The sequence below is a fragment of the Typopeltis vanoorti genome, chromosome 16 (genome assembly GCF_054136105.1).
Source record: "Typopeltis vanoorti isolate ZY-2024b chromosome 16, IOZ_Tvanoo_1.0, whole genome shotgun sequence".
Lineage (NCBI taxonomy): Eukaryota > Metazoa > Arthropoda > Arachnida > Uropygi > Thelyphonidae > Typopeltis > Typopeltis vanoorti.
The window spans coordinates 67,254,541-67,280,756 of record NC_143564.1 but is presented as its reverse complement, the minus strand read 5'-3'; the positions used below and the strand labels follow the sequence as shown (position 1 = coordinate 67,280,756).

Here is a 26,216-nt window from a genome sequence, read left to right as displayed (position 1 = left end):
GGTAAATAGTATAACTTAAAGTTTAAACAAGAGAATTAATAAATACAAATCATAACCGTCTGGCTATTCATAAACTCAAATAACAGAATGCAGATATAAAACGTTATTGACGTTGAACAATACTGGACGATGTCACGTGTTCTTGTTCATACAGTCCAAGCTCAGATTAAGGTATATTTTTTATTACAGCTGACCACACTTGATGGAGAATTAAACCTTGATTTTTATTGCATTGGGTTGGGTTTTTTAGCATATTAGCATCTTCTTTAAATTTTCTTATATAACTGTTGTTTTCTATGTATGACATCGTCATTTTTTTGCCAGAGTACATCGTGTCCAGTGGAAGTGGTATGGAAAGCAAGACCCGTTTTTTGTTCTCTTTTGCATTGTACATCTTTTTGGTGTTCAGCCATACGTATTTCTCCAGATCTTCCTGTCTGTCCTACGTAGCAAATCCCGCAAGAGCAATGGATTTTATAGACTCCTGGCTTTTTAAGAGGATGATGAGGTGGTTTTGGTGGATGTAGGAATCTTGAGATTTTTTCCATAGGAAGGCTACTTTTATGTTGTGTTTGTTCATAATACTTAACACAAATCTTCCAACAGAATGGATATGAAACAAAAACCATCAAGAGAATCCTTAAAACGCCTCCAACTAACAACACAATAAAACAGGATTACAAAAACGCAATCTCGCTTCCTTATATCAAAAATGTTACAGATAAGCTAGCCAAATTAATGAACAAACACAACATAAAAGTAGCCTTCCTTCCTATGGAAAAAATCTCAAGATTCCTACATCCACCAAAACCACCTCATCATCCTCTTAAAAAGCCAGGAGTCTACAAAATCCATTGCTCTTGCAGGATTTTCTACGTAGGACAGACAGGAAGATCTGGAGAGATACGTATGGCTGAACACCAAAAAGACGTACAATACAAAAGAGAACAAAAAACGGGTCTTGCTTTCCATACCACTTCCACTGGACATGATGTACTCTGGCAAAAAAACGACGATGTCATACATAGAAAACAACAGTTATATAAGAAAATTTAAAGAAGATGCTAATATGCTAAATAACCCAACCCAATGCAATAAAAATCAAGGTTTAATTCTCCATCAAGTGTGGTCAGCTCTAATAAAAAATCTACCTCAATCTGAGCTCGGACTGTATGAACAAGAACACGTGACATTGTCCAGTATTGTTCAACGTCAATAACGTTTTATATCTGCATTCTGTTATTTGAGTTTATGAACAGCCAGACGGTTATGATTTGTATTTATTCATTTTCTTGTTTAAACTTTAAGTTATACTATTTACCCCCTGAAGATGTAAATCCTACGATTTACGAAACTTGTCGGGAACTATTATTTCAGTATTTTGTATAACTGAATAATAAAAAATATGGTGTAATCACCGAAATATATCTTTAAAAAACCGTATAGTCAAACATAAAGAGCAATATCCATAGTAAGAGTAAGTTATTTATTGAGTTCATTTTAACAACAAAACTGTAGTTCTCCCCCCCCCCACCACGCACTTGGTTATAATAAATTATACTAGATAAGAAATTATATTCTTGTTAATCCTTTATCTAAATGTAAGCAAACAACATCTGCATGTGAAGTACCTTCACAACTAGGTTACCTGCATGCAGAGGCTACTGATTTCACATCAATTACCTCAGCATTTCATAATACATAGCACAATCTTTTAGACTTGTATATCTATAATGCATTATATACATTTAACGCCACATGAAGTAGAGATGGAAGGGTCGTGACAGCTCATCTGACATTGGCCACATTTCTAAAATTTATAGCATCTTGGTGAATTTGGGATATAGACCCTTAGAGAGTGAGTTTTTTTTTTTTTTTAGTTTTACAGAAGTTGAAGGTTTTGGTATGTCAAAGGTAAGGATAATATTTCTCAGCAGAACAAAAATCATTATCCTTGTGTTTCAGGATGTGATTTATATCACTGTTAACAGTCTTAAATTTTGAACAGATATCTTCATCCAGATATAACTTTTAGAACTGAGTGTTTTATGAGATGGCTAAAAGGAAGTTTCTCTGAGAATATTACCTAAATAGTTATTTTTGGCTGTTGTGAGGAGGGAGAATCCTTCCAATCCTTCTAAACCCTTAAATATAGAGAAGAATCACACTTTTTCATACTGGACACTTACCTATTGCACAAGTGATGAGCAATAATGGTACATTAATATGGTCATTAACATTTTCTGTTTCTTACTTTTATTAGAAAATAGTTATATGAAATTTCTGTACTTAGACGGAAGTTTGCAAAGATTCTGCTAAATTTCAATATGGAGGCATCATGCATAAAACGATTTTAGATTCATTGCCAGAGATCCTACTTGCCACAGAGCTACACAGAGATACCTACCATCTGTCAAGCAATAAAGTATGCAAAGAAGAAGTGCCAAGTTATCTCGAATACTATGTTAGGATGACAGCAAGCCTTGAATCTATCCTATCTTCTTCCTAAAAACTCAGATTTTTCTCTTGAAAAGCAAGCAAATCAGAGCCACAGAAATATACAATTAGCAGACACTAATTGCAAAGTCTTAGTTGCTTCAGATGTAGTTCAAACCAAATCAAAGCCCAGTCCCAGTACCCAGACTGTGGAGAAGGAGAATTATTACAATACTGTTAACCCTTTTGAGAAAATCAACTAATCAGAGTAGTGCTTGCACACCATGACTATGATAACCCTTCTCAATCTACTGGTCTCAATGTATGGGATCTAACATGGTGGCAAGATGTTAGATCCCAGTGATAGTGATTTGAAGAACAAGAACATGAAAAAATTTAGCAAAAGTATAGAGCAGAAGTAAAGAGAGAGAAAAAAATAAAAGGAGAAAAAGGATGGGCACTATCACGAGGAAGAAGTTCTCCCTCCATCAAGAACAGTTGACCATATGATGGGGGGGGGGGGGGGGAAGGAGTTGAGCTCAGAACTTGAAGACTCAAATGTAAAACACTAAAAGCAGAACACATGATGGACACTATTTGCTCAGGAAGCCTTTGTGCTCGACCAATAATTTTTTAGAAAATGACAATGTGAACTAAATTATTATAAAAACTTTAATTAATAACTATATTTTGGCAATGTTACAATAATCTTCAGGGCTCGCAAAACTATGATATATGCATGCAGGCACTCACACTAAGCAAATGAGGCTGAAGAAAGGCAACTGAAGTCGGTCCTAGAGTTCTAAAGGTGTCCCCTAGCAGGCTAAATTGGGTTGTCTTGGCCATTGGGCTGATGGGTTTAGAATGTAAGTTTCTCAAATTTGTTGAGGTTTGGGAAGTTTTCAGGACTGAGGCTGATTCAAGAAATAATCTTTCGTACTTGTACTTGCTGCAGTGTAATAAAGTAGCCTTCTTCCAGCATATTCTGTGGTGAGTGTCCAAAGCAATAACATAGACACTCAGGAAAAGTCCTTGTGTTTGGATATCCTGATACTGGCTATCCTGCCTGTTTGGTCATAGTAGGAAAGTTTGCAGCTGCAAAGGACCTGGTATACTCCAGGTCCTTTTAGTATACTCCTGGTAGGTCTAGGGGAAGTGACTAATCTTTGGTGGAGCAGATAAGAGATGCCAATTTCTTATGTGGTTTGTAACTAGTTGTAAGGTCATATTTGTGTGTGAGAAGTATCTCTAACTAACATATAAGCTTATCTAAAAGATAAATGATGTCAACAATATCTCCTCAACAAAGGCTGTAGAAGAATTGATTTAGCCATCCTTTGGATTGCTATGGTTGCTGCATTTTTTGAGACAGATAGGGATATATAAGAGTTGAAATAAATGCTAATGGAACTGAAGCATGTAAAAAGTGACATAAGATCTGTTTGGAATCACACACATCTTAAACAATTTGGATACCACAATCTTCTGGCATCTATGTTAATACTCTCTCTCTCTCTCTCTCTCTCTCTGTCAGTAAGAGATAAGAAAGGTACTGAAGTACTTGATATGATAAGAAGAAATTTTTATTGACTGTTTCAAGAGTTTGAAAAACATACCAGTTTTTTATTTTTAGTGATGTTGGAAAAGTAAGTACTGTCTAGTGGAAGGGATTTAGCAAAATTTTGCAACCAACAGCTCTGGCAAAATCAGGGCACAACTTATGCTATTATGGCAAGGCAGACCAATTTTGCATTTCTGACATTTTCTGAAATGTTGTGAATTTGTTCATAATCTCTTTTTGTGGATTTACAAGTTTCAGTACAGACAGAGAGAGGAACAGGTAATTTTGTTTTAAATCAATTGATGTTTCAACTTTATTATGAACTGACTCAGTATCCCTGTTAGAACATTACAGCATGGATACGAATTCAAAATGAAATAAGAATATTCAAATACAAATGACACATCACATCGTGGAATCAAGATCAATAGAACTCTCAATATAAGACAACCTCAGGAAAAACATTAGGCTTTCTGTGATAATTGAGCTTATTAGTTTACATTCGGAAGAAGGAAAGAAAATAAATGGAAAAACAGTGCTTACATTAGTTCTGTTTATTGGATGCAAGAATTTGTCATAGGCCTGCTAATTTGATATTTATTAAGAATTGTTTTCTTGCTTTCAACAGAAAAACAAATAATTTAGAAATAAACCCAACTATTTAGCTGAACTTATAATCCATATTTATATGGCAAAGTGAAAATATGTTTTTTTTTTCCTCTAGAGACAAAACATGAAACTTTTTCCAGCCACTTCAGGCTTCCAATAGGAAATTCATCTACTGCCTAAAGACAATCATGTGTCCATAATTGTAATTTATTTACTTTTTAAGGAAATAAATTACAACAAAGACTAATATTAACTAAAATAAAATCATCAAGATATACCCAAACTCTTACCACCACTCAACACAAAAACTAGGTATCATTAACACAATAAAAAACAAGGGTCTAAAGATTCTCCAGTGAGCAAATACTTAAACATGAATTAAAAGTTATCATCAAAACCTTCCTGAAAAATGGCTGCAGCAAAAAATACTATCAACATAATTCTTCTCAAGACTCCACTTAAACACTAAAATAAATTGGATTACAATAAAACTGTAGCCATTCCATATATTAAAGGGATATTAGATAAAATAAGCAGAATACTACAGAAATACAACCTTAATGGCACCTTTAAACCTCCTGCAAAATTAAAGAGTTTATTCAACACATCCAAGGATCCACTACCCTCACTGGCCTACCCTGGAGTATACCATATTCAATGCACCTGTAATTTGCTCTATACAAGTGAAACAAGACACAATTTCTATCCGAAAAAAAAGGAACACAAAAAGCACATTAAATTTAATAACTATGATAAATCTGGCCTTTCTGATCATGTCCTGAATATTCTGCATAGAATTGAAGGGCACTGTTCTTTATATCACATCAAAATGTGGTATGAACACGAATTTAAAGAGACCTAAGAAATTCTTATCAACCACCCTAATCTTAACAATAATAGTGGTCGAAAAATCCCAAGAATATGGATCGTACACATTCTCTCCACATAACCTTCTGGTCTAAGAGTTGATTATAATTAGTACTGTATTAATCTAGGATCTCAGCTTTAATATAGCAAATACTTATGTTAAAATATTAATTAGGCCACAAATTTTGCTGTATTAAAAATATTAATATGAATTTGTTCTCTGACAGTATTATAAATATGATATAGCTTTTATGTAGTGTTCCCCCCCCCCCCATACTAGAATAATGATTGATCAAATCATTGTCACCTTGCCATACTGTTTGAAATATAATATAGTTTGTCTTAGTGTGTATGCTCCAGATGATGATGACCTTAATACAAAGGTCGAAACTTTGGGAAATTAAAGTAATTATTCCTAACATGGTTTTAGTTTCCAGAATTTACTGAAATAAACGCTAATTACCATATAACATTAAAGGAAACGACACACCCTTTCAGACATATATATAATGCTATGCATTATATATTATGGGAAGGGCCACTAGTTTTGACCTTTAAGTCTCATCAGTGGGACCTAGACCCAGAAGAGTTACTAGGGTTGAATTAATGCAAAGGTCATATATTTTCCATTAAAATATATTATTATTATTAAAATTCTCTAGATTAAAGATGCTGATTAGATCTCAAGAAAGGTCAAAACCAGTCTATGTAGTGGCCCTTCCCATAATGCATAGCATGATACACATTCAAAAGGGTATGTGCTTGGCATTATGCGATACAAAGGCAATTAATGTGAAGTCATTAGCTTTTCTATACAAGTAGACTAGTCATGAATATATTTCATGGTGCAAATTTTGTTTGCTTACACTTGGATGAAAAATAAAACAAGAACAGATTAAACTTGCCAAGAAATTATAATGTCAAGTTCCTTTCAAGTATTATAATTTTTTATACGATTCTGCTACTGATGCCATCTGCTCACTCCACAAATTTTTCTCAGAACTCTTATAAATCGATGGTTTCCAGTATATGATGAAATGTTTTATTTGTAATCCAACTTTCACATTTATAAGTTAAAATATGCCATTTTAGTATTCTGAATAATTTTTTTCTTATTCCACACACAAGGTGCATCAAAAAAATAAGTTCTGATTGAGCATACTGGCAAGGCAAGCAGGAGTTGGAGTGTACCAACATATGATGTCACAGGAATTAAGTACATAAGGTATAATATATTGTCAGTTCCCAGTTTGTGTTTTTATCATGAGGACCATCTTTTGAGACAGCTGCAGTGCCTATATCATTAATTGTATGCCTCAAAGAATAACAAACACTGTAAAACAACAAAAATTGCATGATAACCACAGTAACAAACTTGAAAAAAAAGTACAGATATTTCGTACTGAAAATAACAGTGAAAATTAAAATAAAAAACCAAAAGGATTCTTATCCATTTAATATCTATTCAATTGCCAGAAAACTAGCCTTTTGGCTTTTTATTTTAATTACAAAATACAAGCACACCTTTATGGCATTCGTATAGTGAAGGTATGTAAGTTCTTTTCACTAAGCTTTGATATTTTCCAGGTCTACCTACTCACTGATGAGACCTCAAAAAAGGTTGAAACCGGTCTGGGTAGTGACCTCCCCTCATAATGTAATGACAGTATTACATCTCCTATGAGCTGTGTTTTACATTATGAGAGAATATCAAGAATAGTGAGGGATCTTGCTCCACCTTTGCTTCAAATTGCCTTCGCCGATAGTTTTTCGGCATTGAAACTCATAGATCGTAGTTATCGATCTTGAGTTTCACTTACTGGCTATATAACAATATAGGATTCTTATCCATTTAATAACAGGTGTAATTAACTCTATATTTAAACCAAACCTAGTTCAAAAACAAACCAGACTAAAAGTATACAATACATTAGCCCTACCAGTCTTAATGTATGGAAGCGAAATCTGGACGATAAAACAAAAAGACAAACAAAGATTAACAACAGCAGAAATGAAGTTTATGAGAAAAACTGCAAAGTATACCCTATTTGATCACAAAAGAAACAAAGAAATTATGAAAGAATTAAACCAAGAACCAGTAATAGAAAAAATTAAAAAATATAAACATAAATGGATGGAACACGTTCAAAGAATGAAAACAGAAAGATTACCAAAACAAGCCTTAAAGTACAAGCCATTAGGAAAAAGAAAACCAGGACGTCCTCTTAAATAATTCAATGATGACTTCTAAGGCCAGAACAGGCCATGCTAGGCCTAAATCCTTGATAGCATGATGATGATGACATCATCTACATAAAGTAAAGAGCTCAGATTAACATATCAAATTGTGATATTAGGCCTAATACCACTTTCCTTCACATAATGTGATCCATACAGATGACAAATAACAGTGGAAACAAAGTTAAAAGATTTTTGCATACCTCTTGTTCATACCTAATTTTGCAATTTACATACCTCCTTCAACTCTAACTGCTGACTTACAATTGAACTAGGTATGCTTGATATGTTTTGCTTATACCATATAACTGCAGTGTTTTGAAAAATTTTTCTTTTGGTGCTTTGTTGCATGCTTTTTTTTTTTTTTTTTACAAAATCTTAAATACAGGTCCTTGTTATATTCTTACAATTTCTCAACCATTTGTCATAAAGTGAAAAATTTGATCCTAATAGCACTTATTTGGCCTGAACCCAGCCTTTTCTCTACTTTCTCTTAGCCTCCTCTTAAGTTTGATTGCATAAATTTACCTCAGGCACTGGGAAGGAAATTCCTCTGAAATTCTCACATTTAGTTTTATTTCATTTTATTTTTTTATGATGTGTATTAAGAGACAGTACTACTCTAATCATCTAGAATTTAAAACCTGAATTATGAAGTACAGCCACTGTAAAACTTTTAAACCTTAATATTTGAATATTTCTGAATAACATCTACTCCAGAGACATTTCAGATTTTTCCACTTCAAGTACTGATATGTACAGGGTGGCAAATAAGTCACAAAGAAGTTTAAAATGTGACTAACTCATAACTAATAAAAAAAAGTTATTAAATGTTTAAAACTCCTTTGTGATTTATGGGCTACCCTGTATTTCATCCCTTATAAATATTTTCTACCACCATTCATTCTATCACAAGTGTCATTTAAAGTTTCAAATTACTCCAGGCATCTAGAATAACTTCAGTTTGCATGTAACTTTTATTAGTTCAGATTCCTTTTACAGTACTTTTTCTACATTTCTGAGCTTTTTTTCAATAACTATAGAACAGCTTCCTGATATTTATCTGCTATATTCTTACCAGTCTTCCAATGACTTGTTTAGCTCCTTTTACATGCTGCTTTGCTTCTTTACATCTTTTTCTATATTCTCTCAGACATTATTACTTGCCAAGAACTTTTGATACAGTAACTACCTTTCCTTACACTGCTTCTTCAACTTCACGAGTCTATTATGGCATTTTGATTTTTCTGACACTCAGAAAACTTCATCACATACATCTTCTAGGTGAATCAATTAATGTTTTTTTTTTTTTTCAAAGTCTGCAAATAAGTTGATTTCAAAGGTTTCATTTTTCTTGAATAATGTTTGTATATTTGAGTCTAGAGCTTATCTCAGAAAGCTGCTCAGCTTTAATTCTTTTTAAAACTTTTTTTACATATTTTCAATACGATATTCATTTTTATTCTGCTCAAAACTAAGTGGTGATTATTTATTATTTCAAATACCTAATATACTCTTGTGTTCTTACTGGCATGAAGATATCATTTATCAACAATAACAGACAATAAAACTTCTTATTTCTTGTGTCTTCTCTCAACATGAATTTGCACACATCCTTACATTCAAACATGTCCTGAACAGAAATTCAACAGATACCATTATTATTAGCTTTTCCTGTTTTTTTTTTCTTTATACCAGCTGCTTTCTCTAATGACTTATCCCTAGTAAATAAAAATTCCTCCACTTCTTCCTTAACAGAACCTTCTATGAGACTATATGCCTAAATAAGTCTCAGTATCCAATTCTTCCTTTAGGTATTTGTCCCCATCACTACTTGATGTTGCCTACCATTCAAGAAGGTTATCTGCATGTTTAGTGCATTTCTTGAATAATTACTTAAATACAACACAGTGTATTAATTATTTATAAGTATTTTATTGTGATATATGCGTTGTAAAGTATTGATAATGTAAAATTGACTAGGAACAAATGTATACGGAAATATTTAGAGCATGACAGCAATAAGTAATAGTACACTAGGCTAGGCTGTTTACATTGTTAACATCATGGCAGAGCAGTTATGAAAACAAACTAATTTCTTTAGTGCATGAAGGATTTTTGGATGTACAATGTAAGAAAATATTTACTTTGTACAAAGGTACATGCTGACAGCCATATTGCAAAGCTTAAAGTGAAGAACCGAGATGAAAATGATTCAATCCATCATGTCACACAGCATTTCTTTAGTTAGCAACATGAAACTTTAAAGAATATCAGCTGGGAAGCCAAGAGAGAAAAGATAGCACAGTGTATACATAGATAGATAGATAGGAACAGATAGAGAGAGAGAGAAGGGGGAGAGATCCAAAGTTGTGGATTCATAATTTTCATAAATTTGAGGAATAAAACAAAGGTTTTATTCAAGAAGTACATGGAATTACAGTCTATTAATGACATATTGATATATATATATATATAGCGATATTTTTAAAGATATTTCTTACAGGAATCTGTTCAACTGATGAAGTAAAGGAACAGTTTAATAATTCCTACTGTCACTGGTGAATGGAACAGAAGAAACTATTATACATATTTCCATTATGCTATGCAAGAACTGGTATTCTACATTTTGAATGGGAGCAGGATTTGTTTGTTTGTTCTTTCAACTACTAAAAGGTAGGACTTTTGTTTCTTCAGTTAAATTCTGCTGCCTCATGTTGAAAGGAATGGATGTCTGAACTCAGAAGGCAATACAGATATTTGATATCTGCTTTGCCTAGTCTACTCTGAAAACTAACTGTCGAAAGTTTACTTGAATTGCTTAGAGTGCAACTGATGGATTACAATGTTCTATCTTGGCTTAGAAATATTTGTCATTATGGATTTGTTAAATTTTAGTTGAGCTCAACACACATTCATCTTTAATTGTTTTTGCAGTTCAAATTGAGAGAAAGTGCATGTGAGTGACTTTAATATTTTAAATTCACAATATAATGATTTGTCATTATATTGTGAATTTAACACACTTTCTTTCAATTTAAACTATACAAACAATTTGTTGAGCTCAACACACACATTCATCTTTAATTGAATACCAAAAGAAATTCATTCATCATCTCAAATTGAAACAAACAATTCAATACTGTTGGCCTTTCTTTCCCTGATCATTATTGCCTGAATGTAGCATCATGTAATTGTTATTCTTTGTTTTTGTAACACTGATTATGTTCATGTGGTACTCCTCTAATTTTTCTGCCAGTTCCACATCTTTTCCACTGATACGTTTTAAACGGATTGTGACCATCTTCAATTTTGGTGATGGCAAGTTTTTTCCAGTAGCCAACAAGACATTTCTCATCTGATCTTTACACAGTACTCTTTGCTTCGTTAATAAGCTCTTTAAATAGCCTTCAGCACATTTTGCTACCTTTATTATATTAATATGTATACTCTTACTGAAGACTTCTCTTGATTTTTAATTATCTACTTTTAAACATGGCTTTCTGACACTTTTCTCTGTATTCTCTCAGGGCACTCAATGACTTATTTGTCAGCAACTCGTGCTTTTGAGTCCATCATGAAGTTTAGTTTTTCTATCCCTGAAGTTAACCTCAACATATGTATCTCTGGTTGAATCAGATTTCTTCAGATTTTTCGAAAGAGTCTCCAAGGTTTGATTCTTGCCTTCCAATTCTTTCATTTTTTTCTCTAATAATATCTGTGTATTCGAGTCTACAGTTTTACCTCTATTTTACCTTTATCACTTCCTATTTTAAATGCCATGTATACTCTTGTATTTACAACCAATGTGATATCACTGTCAACATCAATATAGTCAGTAATATTTTACTTGTGTTCTCTCATGAAGATCTCCAACAAGAGCCTACTTTTTCTTATATCAGCTACTTTCTCGAATGAATTAAAAAATTCCTCTTCTTCCTTAGTAGAAATTTCTGTAGGATCATAGGCACACAATAAGTCTCATCATCAAATTACCTGCATTTCAGGAAGTTTGTCATCATGTTTTTGTGTTAAATAATACAAGCTACTCATTCCTTCCCCTGATTGCTGTTGTCTGAATATGACATGGTACACATGATTATTTAAACAACAAATTACACAATAATCACAGTAATCAACTTTAATGAAAGTACAGATATTTCATACTGAAAACAACAGTACATCAGCAGTGTGTAGAAACAAGCAAATCAAAGAACAGGAATATAAGGTACATACAACAATCAGTTTACCAATTAAAAACAGTTGCTGCAAGCTAGAAATTAATATATAATATATTAATAAATAATATTAAAACTAGTTTGATGTTTACATAAAATGAGAATCTCCAAAACTTTTGGGAAAGAGAGAGAGAGAGAGACAATCATTCTGATTCAGGTTAGGCCAATGTAAAATGGCTTCGCAACTTTCTTTGAAAAGGCGTTCATATTTAAAACTGCTTCTATGAAGATGAGCTTCATCCAAGGATATTGTGTTTAGTGTCAATACTATGCTGTGCCTGATCAGAATCCATTCAGTATCTTAATTTTTTGCATAATATTGAACAATCTGTTGGGACTTTTAAGTGAAGATACTAATAAACTACACTTTGAAGTTGGTAATTTACTCTTTACATGTAACTTATTTAATACTGAAATCTGTACATTGTTCTCATTAAGACAAAATAATTATATATCTATTTTGAAAGTGAATAAAGGAAAAGCTGTAGTGGTATTGGATAAGGCCAACTATGAGAGGAAAATAGACTCCCATTTACAGGATTCCTCCACCTACCAAGAAATTAGTTATAACCCTACAAAAACACAAATTAAACAATTAAATAAGTTCCTTGATGAAGTTGTTAGCTGGGATCAAAGTACTTTGGATAAGTTATGCACCCTTTTAGGACTCCTTGTTTATATGGTCTCCTCCCCAAAAAAATATTCATAAAGGTTGTCCAGTAAGACCCACAGTGAATTGTATATTGACTCTCCCACCTACAGAATTGCTAAATTTCTTTCACATTTATTAACTGCCCATATTGGATAATCCAGATCATTCATCTGTAATTCCGCACATTTTCTTGGGGGGGGGGGGGGGGGATTCAGATTCAAGAGTTGGTGTTAAGTTCTGAATGAAACAAAAATTAAATTAATTTACGTTTCCTACAGACTTAACATGGGCTTGCAATTTGAATCCATTATTGATATATCAGATATACTAAATTCTTGTAATTTGCGAAAATAGTACTAAACTGAGAATCTTTCATTTGATTATGTTATAATGTAAAGTATTGTAAATTGCTAAATTGTTTAAACATAACTGCTTTCGTGTAAGTACTTATAAATTGCTGGGAAAAAAAAAAAAAATCCGATTAGGTAAAAGTTGCCGGAAACTAAACACGTGCAACAAGTAGTACACGTGCACCCTTTTGGTAAGCAAGCTGTCTCTCCCCCCCCCCCCACTCATACACTCTGAAGAATACGTTAGGATTCCATTCCACGTGTGGCGCTGAGTACTGGGTTACGTAGGGTGACATGGAAATTGGGGAAGGAGAAATCGATGATAGGAGTGAACGTGTGGTGAGCAATTTAAATAGGTCGTGCAGCGCCTAGAAGAACTCTCTTATGCTCTCTTTTTGCTCGGGATCTCGTGCCTTCCTGCAGTTAAGCTGTTGTGTGTGGAACCTCCTCGTGGCAACTTTTAGTTCCTGTTTTCGACGCGGATTCGAGACAATGACTGAGGAACTATGCCGTGAAATTCTGGAAAGTTTACCGGTCAGCAACTGATGCTTACGGAAATATCATTGCGATGTTAAGCCAGTTCACCAGAGAACAACGTCTACCTAATTTAGGCGGAAGAGATAAGTACAGCTCGAAATCTTGAAAAATACCATCAGAAAAAAAAAAAAAAAACAGAATGAACTTGGAGTCGAAAGTGATTGTCCAGATGAGATGTGTGATGTGGCCAAACGATTCCCCAGCAGTTGGTAATGTACAGTCTATGTTTTTTATGAGTAAATATGTATAAGAAGAATGTCTGTAATTTTAGGAAGGACTCTAGAGATTGTTTCATTTAATGATAGAGTAATTATGAGAATCTTGTGAATGAAATAGTGTGAGAGCACATGGAGCTAACTTAGTAATTCAGTTAACAAATGTCCTTAGTATTGAAGAATAAGTTTGATCTATCAAGTTGAATTTGTAAAATATAAATGAAGTTCTTTGTTATGCATGCTATGATAGAGATGGAGAATCTGAATCATTAACGTTCATTTCTTAGCAATTGCAGATTATTTAATCAGAGTATATTCATAATGTGTAAGATGTTTCAATTGAATTAAATGTTTTGCTTTTTAAGTTTAACTGATAGCTTGCCTGATTTTCTTCTCTATTGCAATTTCTCATAAAATACGAATCACAGTGGGAGATTAATTTATAGAGAGTCTACAACTGCAAAAGTAATTTATAGTGAAGTAAGATTGTATGCTAAACTGTGTTCTGCTTCCTTGGTTCTTCACTCTTTGTTAATCTAGGGTTCAGGGTGGCGCAGTGAAAAATAAATTTTCCCTGAATCCGAAAAAGGAATTAGAACCAGTGTTGAAACAAAGGAATTGGCATTGATCATTAGTATTCCCTTTGTCCCCCAAACTACTAGCATTGTTCTTATAGTTAAAGATCGGCCCAGTGAGAATGTTGATACTTATAGGATAAATTAAGTGTTAAGAGATAAGTACAATAAGTATAATTAAGAGAGTAGATAATAAAAGATAATAAGAAATATACAATGAGATCAAAAATTTTACATTGGATATGTTAGTCAGCTTTGACATCATTTCTTTTTTCTTTTCTGCCCCCCCCCACCTTAAAAAAAAAAAAAAAACCAACATTCTGCTATCTGACACTTTAGCGTATTATTGATGATTTTCCTCCTGATGTTGTGAAGATTTTTGAATTTGTTATGCAATCAGGATATATAGACAGGTTGAAAGTAATGCCATGAGTAGCCCCTCTGTATCCAATTGCAAACTATTTTTTAAACCATCTGGAAGATATCTTGTTCTCATCCATTTATCTCCAACCCTCTCATTGGTTTCATTATGTCGATGACGTTTTTGCTGTTTGGCCTCATTCTGAAAATGAACTTCCCACTTTCATACAATGGATCAATAGACTTCATCCACACATTCAATTCACCATGGAAAAGGAAAATGCTAGCAGATTACCATTCTTGGAAATCTTCTTATTCACACAGGCTTCAGTACTTTGTCAACTAGTGTTTATCAAACCCCTACCTTCAGTAGCAGATACATTCATTAAAGTATGCTCATCACACCTCTCAAAAAATTGGTGTTATCAAGCCTTTAATTAATAAAGCACACAATATATGCTCCTCTCCCTCAAGTTTACAACAAGAACTTCTCACTGTCAAAATTTTAATAGAATTCAATGGTTATGACCCTCATCAAATCCAGCAGATAATTGACCCATATGTTCCAAACCTAAGGATTCTTCAACAGACCGGAGGTTTTCAATCCCTTATATTTCTGGTATCTCTGAACCTATTGGTAGAATTCTGAAGGAATAACACCTTATTACACATAGTTTCCTATCAATAAAATTTCTCATCTGTTACATTCTACAAAAGGCAAACTGTCACTTCTATCATTAGCTGATGTTTACTAGATTTCTTGTGAATGTAATTTGACATACTCTGGGCACACAGGCTGCCATTCTGTGGGGGGGGGAAATTAATAAATTAAAATTAACATATTATTATATTGAATATGTGAAACCTCAAAAAAAAGTTTGATCTGGCACAGCATAGTATTGACACTAAACAAAGTATCCGGGGGGGGGGGGGTGAGACTTGTCTTCGCCATAGCAGTTTTAAATATGAATACCTTTCCAAAGAAAGTTGCAAAACTCCTTTTACATTGGCCTAACCTGAATTGGAATGACTATCTCTCTCTTCCAAAAGTTTGGGAGATTCTAATTTTATTTATTGATATATTAATTTCTGGCTTATGGCAACCATTTTTAATCAGTAAACTGATTGGTGTATGTACCTTGTATTCCTGTCCTGTTCTTTGATTTGCTTGTTTCTACACACAGCTGATGTACCATTATTTTCAAAATATCAATACTTTCATTAAAGTTAATTACTGTAGTTACGTAATTTGTTCTTTACAGTTATGCCACAGGTACCTTTAAAGATTATGGTATTTATTTCATATGTTTCGATCTTCTTCTCGGTAACACCAATTATTCAAATAGATAATTCTCTAATTCTTCTGCTAGTTCCACTTATTTTCTGTGGCACCTATCTTGAATTCTGCTAGGGGTGAGCTTGTTTCGGTAGCTGACTTTTCACTCTAGTTCTCTGATGAAAACAGCAGAAGTCTTGTTTAATCAGGTTATGCCACAATCTGCATGACTTTTCATAATGTTCTGTCATAATTTTTATTTAGCAGTGAAGACAATAAAGAATACAGTTTAGTTGGTTAAATCAGAAATGCTAGCCCATCTTTTTTTTTTTGTTTGTTTTTATTATTTTAGTGGAATTAATAAGAGTGCACCATGAGAAAGTGAAGACTGAAGAATTGGTCATAAGCCTTGCTTAGTTTTTCACATTCCTTAGAGGCTATGTGAAAACCTTTTCCTAGTTTTGTTCTGATCCTTAAGCAGTCTCACTCACAAAACAGAAGTCTGCATATGAAATTAAGGACTAAGCATTTTACGCCCAGAGCACTGGCTTCATGGCACAGTTCCTGAAATATGTATTCATTAAAAACAAGCCACTATTGTGAATATTACCTTTTGCTACAGTGTATTCAATAAATCCTCCAATTAATCATGAATCATATGATCAATCATCCCATCAGCAAGGAATAAATAAGTAACAGTGACATTATTTAGCTCAATAGTTAGAGATTCCTAGGGGCTTAGGGCCACTGTCATGACATAATTCATTTCAGTAGAAAAATCATAAATATAATTTCTTGCAAAGTTAGCTTATAAACATAATATAATGTAGATGAAAACAAGAATCTATACAATAACTCAGTGAGCTGGACATCTGTACTGAAGAGAAAGACTTTATTCGCATTGTTTGATAGTATTAGTGAGGAGACACTCATGAAGATTAAGGTATTATAATATTGTGCATTAAGAGAAAACAGAGGTATATAGATACTACTCTTGAACACAAAATCAAGAATCGTTTTCTGAAGAAATTGTAATGGGAATATCTTCAAAGGTTTAACTGAGTTTTACAGCTGTAATATAACTTGTAAGCTTGTAAAGCTATGTTCAATATAAAAAAGTATATGCCTTTAATTACACATTTATTGTCTAAGAAGAAAATTCACATATTTTATAAAAAAAAAAAAATCATAGGAAGGGGAGAAAACTCATATATATGTACTTTCAATATATTTTTGAAAAAAAAAAAAGAAACATTAAAACAAGAATTTCAGAGTTCCAAATACTGAACTAAACAGTGATAAAAATTACTTTAATGGAGAGTACTAAATATTTACTGAATGAATAAAGCTTATTAGTAAATTCATAACACTGGGAAAAGAAAAATTTCCAAAGAACAAATATTCTGAAGTATTAAAAATAACTGAAAAGCAGTATTATTTGCATAGTTTATTAAAACAGCTTGAGGCAATATTGAGGAAAGGCAATATTAACAGTATATAATGCAGAACGAAATTAATAATATAATTTAAATGAGAAATTTATTGCTGCATTAATCATAGAGGAGAAAGCTTAAAAAGAAAAGAATAAAAGAAAAATAGTGTGCAAAGAGTAGCAAGAAACGTTAGTACCATTAGGAGAGCGGTTGGGAGATCGTGCAGGAGAAGTAGCCACTCCTTGACCAGTAGTAAAGCTCCCTAAAAAGAGTGGCTCAAATTGGGGTGGGTTCACAGGAGAACTGGCTGGGGAACGAGCTGGTGATGCTAATGAGAAACAGGCATTTTTAAAGAAAGATTTTTTAGAAATAGTTTGTACAGAATTTAAGTTAAGGTACAACATTACAGTAAGGTATAACTGTTAACAAGTATTTTTTTTTTTTTTAAATTTCTAACCATGAATCTATTTGTGTATAATAATTAACAGGACTCCAGTTCATTAAACACAAATTTTAATACACTTCCAGTGGAAACTGAGATTAGAAATGCAGTAAATATAAACAGAAACATGAATTACTGCTCCAATTTACTTATAAATTCAGAGAATCATAAATACATGAAAAGCTGGCAAATGCTTAAATTCTGAAACACATTTTTCATCTTTATTTAGATAGGAAATTGGGCACTGCACTCTTATGCAGATTGTTTTTATTATATTTTGTTATATATTTCTCCTTGCCAAGAAAAATCTTGAAGACCACTTTTGTAGCAAGGAGCAGATTCAAGATAAAGATAATATGTGAATTCTGGGGCAAATGGTTAATTACAGAAAAAAAAGTATTCTCTTTTTCACTCTTTTATTCTGACAAATTACCTATTTGAATTCTCGTTTTATTGATGGGAATTTTTCACTGTTTATTTTACAGCACATTTTTAATTTTGCATGAAAAATTAATTCTCAATATTAAATTTTGGAAGAGAGTAATACTTTGTGATTCAAATGTCTGACTATTATGCTGCTGCTGCTGTACATTTTAATAAGGTTAACTTTTACTACTAACTTAGTTAAATATCACTAATCATAGAGCCCCGGGGCAGAACTGACTACTACCAGGTGCGTCCCCAGGTGGTGGATCGGGGAACAGCCTTCAGATATGGAGGCTAGCTGCGATATAAGCAGAGCAATCTGGCGAATAAGCAGCCGTGGACCAACAGCGACTGAGCTATCAGGGCGTGGGGGAGCAGAAGTGGCAACTCTGTCTCACTTAAAACCTCACAAAGCCCAATGACAACTCGGTGACATGGCGAGTAGTGCCGCCATTAAATAAGCAGCTGCTGGGGTCACTGCCCCTGACACTGGGAAGCAGCATTGTCAGTAATGACACAAGGTTGATGCCAAATGATGACGGAAAAGCTTGTGATCAGAGATTTGCAGATGGCAATATGATTATATTGTGTAGGTCTGTAATACTGCGGAGCAGAAAGCAAATGGAGAAACTACTGCTCTACCTTATCTCCAGAACAACCACCATGGCGAGCAAACCCTTACAATTGGCCCCAAGTTCCCAGCGTCCCTTAAATGGGACAGGGGTGCAAAGAATCTCCGGGCTCAAAATGGTGTTCACTTTTAAAATCGCAACTTGGAATGTCAAAACTCTGTATGAAGCTGGCAAATTAAGAAATGCCACAAGAGAAATGAAGAGGCTGGGCATCCGGATTTTGGGAATTTGCGAGACAAGACAGCCAGGATCTGGAAAGTGTCAACAAGATAATACGACAATGTATTACTCTGGGAATGATGAGAACAAACATCAACATGGTGTAGCTGTAATAGTAGATGAAGAAATCAATAAATCAGTAATAAATTGGATTCCATTTTTTGAAAGGATAATGCTGTTACAAATTAAGGGAAACCCCGTTAACATAAATATCATCCAAGCTTATGCACCCACAGCTGACAAAAGTGAAGAAGATGTTGAAGAGTTTTATGAATACCTAAAAGAGATTACAAACCTAACAAAGAAACATGATATAAACATAGTGATGGGTGACTTCAATGCAAAAGTGGGAAGAGGGGGGGTGATGGAGAAATTGTTGGAGAACATGGCTCAGGCACCAGAAATGACAGATGAGATTGCCTAGTCCAGTTCTGTCAGGAAGAAGATCTAACAATAACAAATACCTGGTTTAAACTTCCACTCAGAAGACTGTACACTTGAAAATCGCCTCATGATAACCGACATAACATTGTCAGAAATCAAATTGATTACATGCTGATAAATAAAAGATTCCACAGTAGTATAAAAAGTGCAAAGACATATCCTGGAGCAAATATCTCATCAGACCACAATCCCATAGTTGCAGAAGTACGTCTTAGATTAAAATCAGCTAAAAAATCACAAAAGAAGAAAAAGAAAATCGATGTAGAAAAACTGAAAGACCCGAACATAAATAAAAGTGCCAAGACACAGCTTAACCTGATTACAACAGATTAATATAGAAGAAAATAAAAGAGTGGAATCTCTTTGGAATAGCTTAAAGAATGCCATCCATCGTAACAATAAGTATTGAAGAAGTAGGTTATGTGAATAATATAAAACAACAGGAATAGATGACAGATGAGATTCTTTCTCTTATTGATACAAGAAGAATGTACAAAAAAAGACCTAGCCAGATATACAGAAACACAACATCATCAAGAAAAAAATAAAAGAAGCCAAGGAAAATTGGATGAAAAATTTATGTACTGAAATTGAACTGCTTCAGAAGAAACATGATAATTTCAATCTGTATAAGAAAATCAACAAAATTTCCATAAAACTCAGGAAAAAGCAAATAGTGTCTCTAAGAGACCAAAATGGAAAAATAGTTCTAGAAGAAGAGAATAAAGCACAGATTTGGATAAAATATGTAACAGAACTTTTCAATGATACTAGACAGAAGCCTATAAATATAAAAGATAACATTCAAGGACCAGCAATCATGAAATGCGAAATAGAAAATGCTATACGAACAAGTAAAACAGGAAAAGCCAGTGGACCAGATGGTTTGCAAACAGAATTTTTAAAATTAATAGAACCAGATAACATCAAACTTCTTGAAAAACTATTTAATAAAATATATGAAAGTGATGAATTTCCATCAGATTGGCTCAAATCTACATTTATCACTATCCCAAAGAAACCCAAAGCAAATTCCTGTGGTGACTTCCGAACTTATTAGTCTAATGAGCCAAACATTAAAAATATTTTTGAAAGTATTCAGAATCGCATTTATAGAAAAAATGAAGAAACTCTAAGTGAAACACAATTCGGCTTTCGAAATGGCTTTGGTACTAGAGAGGCCCTTTTCTGTATCCAAATATTGATACAAAAATGCATAGAAAAACAGAAATCTGTCTTTGTGTGTTTCATAGATTTTGAAAAAACATTCGACAGTCAGACATACACTAACTTAATAGAAGTCCTTCAACAAATAAGGCTAGACGAACAAGACATAAGACTAATAACAAATCTGTATTGGAATCAGTCAGCTACTGTTCAATTAGACAACATTATCACCAGTGATATTAACATCAAAAGAGGAGTGAGACAGGATGTGTGCTCTCACCACTCCTGTTCAACATATACGCAGAGGTAATCTTTAAAAAAGCATTGGAAGAATGTCCAGAGGGAATCACAATAAATGGAAAGATTGTTAACAACCTACGATATGCAGATGGCACCGTGCTAATTGCAGATAACATTATGGATCTCCAAAAACTCATTGACAGAGTATACATAGAAAGCCAAAGAATGGGAATAAATATAAACATCAACAAGACAAAATACATGATCATCAGCACACATCCAGCCTCATCAATGAAACCGACACTCAATAGGAAAAATATCGATCAAGTGTCAAGATATAAATATCTTGGTAGCTGGCTTAATGAACGGTGGTTCATTAAGATCCAGAAATAGATATAAAGACAAGGATTGAAGCTGCACAGCAGTCCTTCATGAAAATGAGAACACTATTCTGCAATAAAGACCTAAACATGGAAGTCAGATGCCGAATGCTGAAATGCTACATGTGGTCTATTCTGCTCTATGGAGTTGAAACATGGACATTGAAGGCGACAACCATCAAGAAAATCGAAGCCTTTGAGATGTGGCTATACAGAAGGATGCTAAAAATATCATGGACAGAAAAAATTACCAATGAAGATGTCTTAAAATCCATTGGCAAAGCTAAACATCTTGTACAAATAATCAAGAAACGAAAAACATCATATCTTGGCCACATCATGAGAAACAGCAAATACCAACTGCTACAAACTATTTTGGTAGGAAGAAATGATGGCAAAGGAACTAGAGGAAGAAAAAGAATATCACGGTTTGACAATATCAAGACGAGGACAGGAAAGAGCAGTGCACAACTGCTCAGATTAGCACAAGAGCACAGTTTGTTCGCCAAGATGGTCGCTGACCTTCGATAGAAGATAGCACAATAAGAGTGCAATTGTAGATCGCCTCCTCGTGGTGTACCCTGGATAACGGTAAAGAGCTAGAGCGACTTGGCAACCAGACTAACTTCTCGATCTCCTGGTTACAGCACACATGAATCAGTCACACGAATTAGCTCTCTTAAGGGCATGATTAGAAATATTGGATCTGTTGTCCGAATTTGCCAAATTAATATTGAGGGTACATGTAGAAAAAATGTGAATACCTCTCAAAGATTTTGACTAAAATGTCGACGTTGTTCTTGTTCAAGAAACTCACCGCAAGGATGAGGATCGGCTCCACCGCAGGGGACAAATTCCTAATTATATTTTCATTAGAGCCACTTAGTAACATGCACATGTCCTTGCCACCTATATACGTAGTACCCTAGAAGATTCCCATCTAAATACAACCAGCATTGTAGGCGGCGTGCATCTAATAACAACTATGATGGGGAATATAACCATTACCAACGTGCATAAAACCCCTGCCTCTTATGGTCTCCACAAGTTCTACCGGTGTACAACCATTCAGCAATGCAGAGTGGTTCAGGTCAGCAGCTTAGAACAGGGAGTATAACCTAGACCTCTGCTTCGTCACTCAAGACAAGTGTGGATGACCGTTACCTACATCGAGAAGAGCTCTCTCCAACTTTCCCCGAAGCCAACAGACCAATTATATTAGAGGTAGGCAGGTACCCTTTTTAAGATCCATCGAATGTCCCCGCTGAAACTTCCAGAAAGCAGACTGGGATACATTTGCTGCCTGTCTTGAAAATTATGTCCGTTGGATCCTTCCAACATGCAATAATTCCAAGAGATTTGTGGCAGCTGTTTTAGCTGTGGGTAAGAAGACCGTACCCAGAGACTTGCGGAAGAAGTAAATCCCTGGATGGGACGATTACAGTAATAACCTGTATCAAGATTAACTAGAGTATGGCGATGCTGATATTGCAAATGAACTCATTCACATGCTTACCCCTACCGACAGAAGAAATGGACAGACACAAGAAAGACTCGATTTTCGGAACTCCAGCAGAAAAACATGGAGCCTTCTAAGAAAACTAGGTAGTGGCACCCTTACTGTCCGGGAACAATCAGCTATTTCTCCTAACCAATATGCATCACATATTGTCAACACATCAAGATATACCGCCAAGGACAAACAACACCCTCTTCAAATAAAAAGAGAAATATTTGAAAAATAACAGACCACTAGATCATTCATATTTGCGACATTTCACTCTTGGAGATATTAACCCTGCTCTAATGGATATGAAACCAGGCAAGACTACAGGTTTCGATGAAATTCACCCTGATTTCCTGTTGAAGACAGGCGAAAATTCTCGACAGTGGTTGGCTTGCTTTTTTCTCTGACATCCTCCAAACTGGTAGACTGTCGAAAGAGTTTAAGAGGACAAAAAATATCCCCATCTTAAAACCAGGAAAAATATCCCCAACAACAAACCAGAAAATTACCGACCAGTCGCCCTGCTTAGCACCTGTTATAAGCTCCTAGAAAGAATCATCCTAAACAGAACTGCTCTTAAGATAATAGAACAAGTCCCAGTGGAACAGATCGGATTCAAACATTAACGAAGCTGCTGTGATCAGATTCTATCACTCATTACACATATAGAGGCAGGCTACCAACAATGCCTGAAAACAGCTGTAGCTTTTGTAGATCTTACCGCAGCTAATGATACAGTCTAGAGGCATGGCACAATCTGCAAGTTGCTCCGTGCAGTCCCATCCAGAACAAGAGCAAAATTAATTGATAACATGCTGAGCAACCGCCTGTTACAAGTGTGTATGGACCAGAACAAAAGTAATCAATGAACACCGAATAATGGATTACCACGAGGGTCAGTTCTGGCTTCCCTCCTTTTTAACTGGTACTTTGCAGATTTGCCTAATACACCCTCCAAGAAGTTTTTCTACGCCGATGACATTGCTCTAGCCACTAGACACACCAAGTTTACTACAATGGAAGATACACTAACAAATGACCTTGAAGTTCTAGATGAATACTTCAGCAAATGGAGATTACACCCAAATTCTAGCAAAACATGAGTTTCATGCTTCCACCTGAACAATAACCAGGCTAATAAAGAACTCGTGGTCTACTTCAAGCACAAACTGCTAAGCTACAACAGATTCCCAAAATATCTGGGCGTCACTTTGGATAGAACTGTATCTTTTAAACCACATCCCATTAACAGACCATCCAAGCTAAAAACAAGAAACAATATACTACAAAAACTGTGCAGAACAACTTGGGGTGCGTGATCAACAACAACGCTTCGCTGCACTGCTCTTGGTCTCGTTTACACTGTAGCTGAATACTGCTCAACCGTATGACTGAACAGCGCCCATGTGTATTTGGTTGATGCTCAGCTTATCACCACTATGCACCTTATTTTTGGAACTGTGAAATCAACTCCAACCTGCTGGCTCCCAGTCCTAAGCAACATCCCATCTCCCCACATCCGCAGATCCAACTTTCTTCTACATGAATACTGCAAAATCATGTAAATCCAAAATCTTCCAATCCACGAAATCCCACCTCTAGAAACAAACTGGCTAAAGCCAAGGCACCCTCCAATCTTAACAGCAAAAAATCTTGCAGAGACAAGTCTCATGAGAAGTGGAAAGAGTACTGGTATAACACTTCAACAGGGACTTCCATCAATTAGTGGACCAAACACAGATGCTTTTGGTTTTGATCAACGAGAGAAATTTTGGTCTACCCTTAACTGAATCCGCACCAATTATGGCAGATGTGCAACAGACCACTTTTACAAATGGGGCATGATTGCCTCACCCAGGTGAGACTGTGGATCACCCAGCCAGAAAATTGATCATATTATAGTAGAAAGTGCCCAACGTGCATACAATGGAAACCTGTTGGACTTCATCCATGCTACACCAAGTGCAGTTGACTGGATAATCAACTTAGACATACAGTTGTAGCCTATTCTCGAGTGCCCCTTTCATGACTGTATTATGTTTTATTATTGTACGTATGTATATTATTATGTTCATATATATTAAGGATTAATGTGATGTAACTTTTCATGTGTGAGCCATACCATGAAAAGTTACAAAAATGAGCATAAGGAAGTACATTGAGAAACTTCAAAACCAAACATTCTTTCTTTGGGAAAACCCATTCAAAAACACAGAATGAGTGATGATTGTATTGTTTCCAACTAAAATAAGAAGTTCAAATTACTGACCTAGTTGGACAAGTGGAAAGTGATCCAATTAACAGTAGTTAATTAGATCACTATTAATTGAAAACTTTGTCCAAGTTTCTGGAACAGAAAAACACATAGAAACTGAAATGCAAATAAACAATTTGCTGACTAAAATTAATTATTTACAAATCAATGTTTTGCTAGCTCATGCTAGTGAAACATCAGATTGTAATTAATTGTAAATATGAGAGGGCACTTTAACAATATATGTTCAAAGAAGACAGGGAATGAAATGATCTCAAAAACAAGAAACAGTTCCGTGCATGAAGGACAACGAGGTTCTTTGCAGTAATTTCTGTTATTAATATTGATAGAATGACATGCAAATCGTATCTATGTGAAATCACACCATCGGTTCTGTTAGAGTTAAATGGTTTTGTTCAACTTGTACAACTTCAAGGAAAAGTCTCTCTTAAATCAGAAAATGAAAAATTCCATTTATTGGTATCCTATATGAGTTCAGAAAGTGCATGGTGGAGATCAGTGAAGTGTGGAATGAAGGCTCATTCTAGTGAGAATTATTTCAGTTATTAGTTCAGCATAGATGTTTGGATAAGGAGAGTGAAAGCAGTAAGTTGACCATTGAAAAGATGCATAAAAATTCCAGATGTCATTCCAGGGACACAACTGTAGCCATAAAGTACAAGGCAGAGATTGGCTGGGAGGAGAATGTGAAGGATATTTGGATAACATGGTGATCAAACTGGTCAATAGGAGAGTAGTCATCCACAGTGTATTTTATGAGAGGGCTAGTTAAGAAAATATCCAGCGTGTTGGAAGAATGATGAGGACTGTCTGGTATTCTGGTTGGCTTTGAGATAGATTATGGCTGATGGCAAATGATTCAGCTTCCCTTCCAGCTTGGGAGCCAGGTTGTATTATGAGCATTTAAAAGCCTCCTAGGAATACAATCTCACAATTTGGATAATTAGTTTGTATGAAATCAGTTTTCAGTGATAAGTAGTTAAAAAGGGCAGCATAGTTGTCAGAGTTAGAGGAGCTTTAAAGGCAACAAAAGGTGATAAAGTGAGGTAAGGAAATCTTGAGCCAGAGCAGAGTGAAAAGCAGGGATTCCAGGTTGGAAAGCATTTGACAAAGGATATCAGATTCTACAAAAGCACA

The 26,216-nt window shown here is 34.6% G+C and overlaps 1 protein-coding gene across 1 annotated transcript in view; it reads right to left on the bottom strand.

Moving 5' to 3' along the window:
• The window catches only part of EndoA (SH3 domain containing GRB2 like, endophilin-A), a 337,766-nt gene that overhangs the window by 65,482 nt on the left and 246,068 nt on the right, over window positions 1–26,216 (bottom strand). Inside the window, exon 11 of the mRNA XM_090406594.1 lies at window positions 17,544–17,675. Coding sequence (XP_090262720.1) covers window positions 17,544–17,675 — 132 coding nt within the window. The remainder of the gene's footprint in view (window positions 1–17,543; window positions 17,676–26,216) is intronic.